The 6885-nt window shown below is 47.7% G+C and overlaps 1 protein-coding gene across 1 annotated transcript; it reads left to right on the top strand.

Moving 5' to 3' along the window:
• The first annotated feature begins 1806 nt into the window (after window positions 1-1806).
• On the top strand, window positions 1807-3627 carry GPR88 (G protein-coupled receptor 88). The gene is made up of 2 exons (XM_077119478.1): window positions 1807-1961; window positions 2413-3627. Exon 2 carries the CDS (start codon window positions 2482-2484, stop codon window positions 3625-3627), a length of 1146 nt encoding a protein of 381 aa, XP_076975593.1. The 5' UTR covers window positions 1807-1961; window positions 2413-2481.
• Window positions 3628-6885: the final 3258 nt, after the last annotated feature.

Here is a 6885-nt window from a genome sequence, read left to right as displayed (position 1 = left end):
AGTGTCAAAACTCCAAAATAAATGAGAGCCCAAAACTCCAAGCCATTTTGTTTCTTCTAAAGACTGCCACCAAAATCCATGCCTTTTAGCTGTGTTCATAGGAGAATCTCAGGCTCACTCAGAATCTATTTAGTGCTACTTTGCATCCAATGCCAATAAAATATGATATTTAGTTTCCCTGCTGTCTTACTGTGCCAGGGATGCTATGATAAATACCACAGGCTGGTTGACTTAAACACTAGAATTTATCGGCTCACAGTTTGGGAGATTAGAAGTCTAAAATCAGAGACTCCTCCAGGCCATGTTTTCTCCCTGAAGTCTGCAGTGCCCTGGTGTTGGCCATCACACTGGTCTTCTCCTGTGGCTTTCTTTGACTTCTGGCTACTACGTCCTCTGGCTTCTCTTCATAAAGCCTCCAGTAACATGGGCTAAGGCCCACCTTGATTAAGGTAACCACACCTAAATAGGATCTGTGAAGATTCTAGTCCCAAATCAGTACACATGTTAACTGATAATACCTCTTCAAAGGGTCCTGTTTACAAATGGTTCACATCCACTGCGAAGTGGATTAGGAACACACTTTTGTTGTAGTGCACGATTCAATCGACCACATTTGCCCATAGTACAGGAGAAACATCAGGCCAGATCATGGGGAGGAGGTAGCTATTAGTGGCTGGTACATTGCAGCGATGTCAAAAGCTAACCCCACAGCAAGCAACACCTAGCAAGTACTTGACTCATGCTTGTAAGTCATCAATAGAAACTGGCTGAAAAAATGAAAACTTCTAAATGGCACACGATGTTTAGCAAACAGGGCCCATGAGCACACACTCAGAGAGCCCTCTATTGCTTAGGAAGCTCTAAAGCTACGCCTGTGTTACAGTGAAGCCACACAACCAACACATATAGGATAAATTCTGAGTACTCAAAAAGGAGGTCGAGATGATCTGTATCTTAGAAGCAGCTGATGAGGAGGCTGAGATATGAAACAGTAACCAGTTAGGAGGCCACAGTAAAACTCCAAATGAAAGATGATAAGAGCTCAAGTTGGACAAAAGCATAAGAAACAAAAAGAATAATTTCAGCTCCAAACTTGGTGAAGGATTAAATGTTCAAAACGAGAGGGAGAGGTGTTGAAGATGACTGCATTCTAAAATTATTATTTAAATTTAGGCTTGGAGATTTTCTGTGGATAATTATCTATGTCCCACCTTACCAAAGAAAAGAAAAAAGGAATTTCAAAATTTCAATTAGAATATAAAACAATTCTCCCTAAAAATCTATTCTGTCTAAGTGTGGGAATGAAGAGATCTATCCTGGGTATTGGAGTATATTTACACCTCTCCAAAAAAAATTTACCCCCAGAATGTGTCAGACTGGGTTGGAACATGTTGGGCTATGTGAAATTTTATTCCAACATTCAAGGGAGGAAACGAAGAAGGGAAAGAAAATGAAGCTGGGTGGAAAAAAAAAAAAAAAACAGAGAGAGAGAGAAAGAGAGCAGGAGAAACTTGTTAATTACACGACTTTCTGAGCAAGACATTTTTCTTCTTCTCACAAGTTAGAAGCTGTTGAATAATTCATGCTAAGCATGGAAAGGCTGCCTTTTCCCTCGGTGATGTATAACTGAGCAAGAGAGAGCTCCGGGTGGGTTCACTACACCAGGCACCACTCTCCCTTCTGAGCAAAGGGTGCTACTCCTCGAGCTCAGCTTCTGCTTTTGCAGCCACGCATTCCTGAGGCTGCTGCCTGCCTGCCCACCTGTCTGGCCACTTTTTTTTTTTTTTTTTTTACTTTCCCCAGCCCTGCTGCCAGCTGAGAAGTCTCCCTGCAGCTGCTGCTTCCTGCCTAGGACCATATGTGTGGATGCTGCTTTGGGGAAGTGGACACTTGTGCCTGGCACTGATACCAGCTGAGTTTCTCCGGTCGATCTCTGGACCACAGATGCTGCTGCCGAGGAGGTATTTTCTGGCATCCCTCCCTCTGCTCCTGCCAGCTTAGGACCAAACCCAAAGCAAGGTACCCTTCACCACTTCCTCCTGGCATTTTTCCCAGCTGGGATATCCCTGCTTTCTCTTGGAAATTAGGGGCTCCGGGGGTGGTGGTGGTGGCAGAATTCCCGTGTGTGTGTCCGTGTGGGTCCACGTGTGCGTGTGTGCGCGCAGCGCGCTGGGGGAGAAGAGGAGAGGGCCCTTGATGCTGCTCTGTTCTGGGGCTCCCGGTGCTCGCTGAATGCCAAGAGGCCTCTCCCCGGGCATCGGAGACATTTCCGAAGCAGGCACCTGTCATCTGCCACCCCCGTTCTCCTCGAGCTTCCTCTCCCCCCCCCTCCCCCAGCCCATTATTCTGCTTCCAGCCTTTTGTGTCAGTGGCAGAGGGCTGAAGGGATGTCTTTGCCCTCCCTCCCCTCAGGCAGGTGTCACGATGGGCCGCGCTGCGAGAAGCCGACGCTAGCGAGCGAGGTGTGAAGAGTTGGTCAGAATGACCAACTCCTCCTCCACGTCCACCTCCTCCACCACCGGGGGATCGCTGCTGCTGCTCTGCGAGGAAGAGGAGTCGTGGGCGGGCCGGCGCATCCCGGTGTCGCTCCTGTACTCGGGCCTGGCCATCGGGGGCACGCTGGCCAACGGCATGGTCATCTATCTCGTGTCGTCCTTCCGCAAGCTGCAGACCACCAGCAACGCCTTCATCGTGAACGGCTGCGCCGCCGACCTCAGCGTCTGCGCCCTCTGGATGCCGCAGGAGGCGGTGCTCGGCCTCCTGCCCGCGGGCACCGCGGAGCCCCCCGGGGACTGGGACGGCGCGGGGGGCAGCTATCGCCTCCTGCGGGGCGGGCTGCTGGGTCTCGGGCTCACCGTGTCCCTCCTGTCCCACTGCCTCGTGGCCCTGAACCGCTATCTGCTCATCACCCGGACGCCCGCCACCTACCAGGCCCTGTACCAGCGGCGCCACACGGCGGGCATGCTGGCGCTGTCCTGGGCGCTCGCCCTGGGCCTCGTGCTGCTGCTCCCGCCCTGGACGCCGCGTCCCGGGGCGGCGCCTCCGCGCGTCCACTACCCCGCGCTGCTGGCCGCCGCGGCGCTGCTGGCGCAGACGGCGCTGCTGCTGCACTGCTACCTGGGCATCGTGCGCCGCGTGCGCGTCAGCGTCAAGCGGGTCAGCGTCCTCAACTTCCACCTGCTGCACCAGCTGCCCGGTTGCGCCGCCGCCGCCGCCGCCTTCCCGGGCGCCCCGGGCCCCGGCGGCGCCGCGCACCCGGCGCAGGCCCAGCCCCTGCCGCCCGCGCTGCATCCGCGGCGGGCGCAGCGGCGTCTCAGCGGCCTGTCGGTGTTGCTGCTCTGCTGCGTCTTCCTGCTGGCCACGCAGCCGCTGGTGTGGGTGAGCCTGGCCAGCGGCTTCTCGCTGCCCGTGCCCTGGGGCGTGCAGGCGGCCAGCTGGCTCCTGTGCTGCGCCCTGTCCGCGCTCAACCCGCTGCTCTACACGTGGAGGAACGAGGAGTTCCGCCGCTCCGTGCGCTCCGTCCTGCCTGGCGTGGGCGACGCGGCGGCCGCTGCCGTCGCCGCCACGGCCATGCCCGCCGTGTCCCAGGCGCAGTTGGGCACCCGCGCCGCCGGCCAGCATTGGTGACCCCACTTAGGCTGGGGGGAACCGGAGATTCCCGGCTTCCAACTTCCTTGGCCCTCCTAGCTGCCTCCCCTCGCAGAGCTTCCCTGCCCCAAGACTCTCAAGGTGAAGCCGGAGAACCCCGTGCGAAGATTTCGCCTTTGACCCCAGTGGGGTACCTGAACCAAGATCTCTCTCGAAATGGGGACCCCCAAGTCGTTTCGGACGGCCATCTGATTTTTACCCTTTGTTTCTGTGTTTTAAGAAACCCTAAAATCGGAACGCCGGAGACTTCAAGAACTTGCCAACTGGCATTTTACAAGATCCAGTTAAATTTCAACACCGTTTGTTTTTTTTGGAAAAAAGCTTTGATAACGTATTTATGTTCCCACCTTCATTGTCTTATGTAGGAAGCGCCTTGAGTGTGCATGAGCCAAAGGAGATAATACGGTATTTTAGAAACTAATCTATCTTTGATGATACCTCTATTATAATTTAGCCTTTGTATGTTAGCCCGAAAATGAAGCCACATGTGTGCACACACCGCTATGAGTTGCCATGTAGACCTCAAGCCCTTTATTCTTAAAAGGGCTTTACAAAGCAAAGTCAATCTTGAAGGAGATAGAATCTTATCCAGTGAGAAAAAATTTTTAAAGCCTTTTACACTCCCAAGACTGAAAATTGCCATTGAGTATTAAAGTGAAAATTTTCCAGTTTGAAAATTGATGGCCTGTGCCAGCAACAGAATTTCAGAAACAAATAAGGGGGTTATCTATTGTAGGGACCAGTTTCACATTTTCTATAGCATGCACACTTGTTGCTACCCTCATATATTAACCGTTTTTCTTGCCTTATGAGTGTGATTGCAGCTTTGAATATTCTGTAGTATAATGGTTGCTAAAGAGAATAAGTCCTTCTGCTTTGTCTTGAACACTTAAAATATCTCAATGCACATCATATAATTAAACACTAATATAACCAAGATTGCATAGCTAAAGTTAACTGTTATTGCATGCTCCTAGATGCTAGAACACATTGGGCATGTGGTATACTAAAGCAATACCCATTTGACAAGAACACTGGACGTTTTACTTCTTCCGGATACGAGAAGAAGTGGCCTTCTATTATTTGAAAGAGACTCAGAGACACCTCTGACCTAGAGTTCTTCTCCTCTTGACCTAATTTATGAGGAAACCCTAGATTGGGACTTGATCTCACAAACGGAACCACAGTCAAGATGGGTCAATAAGATGGCTTGATTCTGCAAAGTGATCTGTGCTCTTTTAGACAAGCCACATATTAGAAAGCGACATTTTGTTTTTACAACTTTCATATATATTACCATGACCTTTAACATTAATATTGTGTCTGTTGAAGAAGGTATAATCGACTCAGTTATGCGCAATGAACAGTACAAATGGGAATCTGTTCTAAAATGTGTTATTTGAGATTTGTCATTTTTACCTTTGCTATACTAAATTATTTAGAAATACTCGAAATGCAAAATCATGTGAAACCGCTTTATAAAATTAAAATGGGAAGAAATTAATTTTAACTGATTATATATCTGTATTCTGACTGCTAAAGGCATCGAATCTGGGGCCAAACAGCCTCAACTAATTGTATAATTCAGAAACAAACACTGCTGGCTTTAGCTGCACGCTACCTGGACATTTTAAGCCGGGACATAAAACCTTGTGTTTTTGAGTAATCATAGAAATTGCAGAAAACTTTGAAATGTTTATAGAGAAACAAAACAAATCAATATGTTCATCATCAGTATATCAGCGGTCATTTTATTAAACTATCCCCTTTGTGCATGCACCATTTCTCTTTTACTAAGATTTCATCTGTTCCCATTTTCCTTGATTCAAATATTTAATTAAAGTTCAGACAACTATCTCTCTGAGGTTTTTTCTTTCTATCTGATTCTGATTTTCTGCAAACCTCCATAAGAACATTCCAGAGGACATATTATTCCGAAACACCAGTAATGAAAGTAACTTTTTGTGTTGGGTTTATTTAATTTTATTTCTAGTTTCCAAAATATTCCCTACTTTATATAATTAAATAGGGCTAGTATTTCAGCATTAAAAAGAAACAGGTATAATTTGCTTTCTGTAAACATAGCCATTTGAAGAATAGGCTGCAATAACCACACAGAGCTGAGGATTTTCTTTGGGGAGTGGGGGTGGGCATCAGGGCACTTTTATAAAATCGCTTCCTTTAATAAGGCCGTTATCTGTTTATCACGGTGGATGCTGGGAAAGAGTTCTCCCCTTGCTCCAATAAATATTTGGCACACATATAGACTCAGCTTTGCAAGTGTAGACCTGATATCTTGCAATGTTTCCTGCTAACATTGAGAATCTTCTCATACTGGCTCAGCGCCAGGTGGGAGACCTACTTCAGGTTATATTTACTGGCAATTAACTCCACAGGACTGATTCACTTTTAATTTCAAAGTAGCAGTGATGTGTCTAAAAATGCCTTCCTAGGGCACTAGCTGTGAATGCCGAGTGACTGCTTTTACAAATTAAGTTAACGGAGATTGTGTTCTTATTCAAATGAAACCACCTATTATCCACATAGGAATAAAAAAAATCCTAATTGTTGCCGTGGGCTGCCCTACTTTGCCTTCTATTTTTTTCTTTAGATGCATGACTTTTAAGGCCTAGACCCTCTCACCCTTTCTCACATCACTCTCTACATCATTCTCGGATGCAGGTAATAGGTACTAACCACCAGCTCTTCACTTCCCTCTTTACAAAATGAAGTATGTCCATAAGCAAGAATCCTGTTTTGCACAGTGGCATCCAGAGATGGCTTTTGTTTTAAATGCTATAGGGAGATTTCCAAGGTCAAACGAGTTTCCTTGTGTCTCAGAATTAAGGTTTCTACAATGGAGGTGATATGCTGGAGGACCAAATGGAAGGATGGGGTGAGTGAGGCAGAAGAAGGGAGAAGTGACTTACTTTAACCCTCTGATAGAAAAAGTCCTTGAAAAAATCTGCTCACCCACTGAAGTCTGGTTCCTGGATGCTTCAACTCATGGTTCAGGACACCCGTCATCTTCTCTTGGCAACTTTTTTGGCCAACTTCACTGCCTCCTGTGTAACTTGTTCTGTTCTTCCAGGAACCCAGCCTAAGCTAATCCAGTTCTTTTGCAGGCCTTGATTTGACTTGACAAAGGGAAGTATCAGTGGCATAAATTTAGATTTGAAAACTGAGACAAACTGTAGATGTTCCTTACTTCCAGAGGCCTGCCCCTTAGGTGTGTGG

This window comes from Tamandua tetradactyla, chromosome 11, assembly GCF_023851605.1.
Source record: "Tamandua tetradactyla isolate mTamTet1 chromosome 11, mTamTet1.pri, whole genome shotgun sequence".
Classification (NCBI taxonomy): domain Eukaryota; kingdom Metazoa; phylum Chordata; class Mammalia; order Pilosa; family Myrmecophagidae; genus Tamandua; species Tamandua tetradactyla.
The sequence above is the reverse complement of the archived record's forward strand: the minus strand, read 5'-3'. Positions and strand labels throughout refer to the sequence as shown.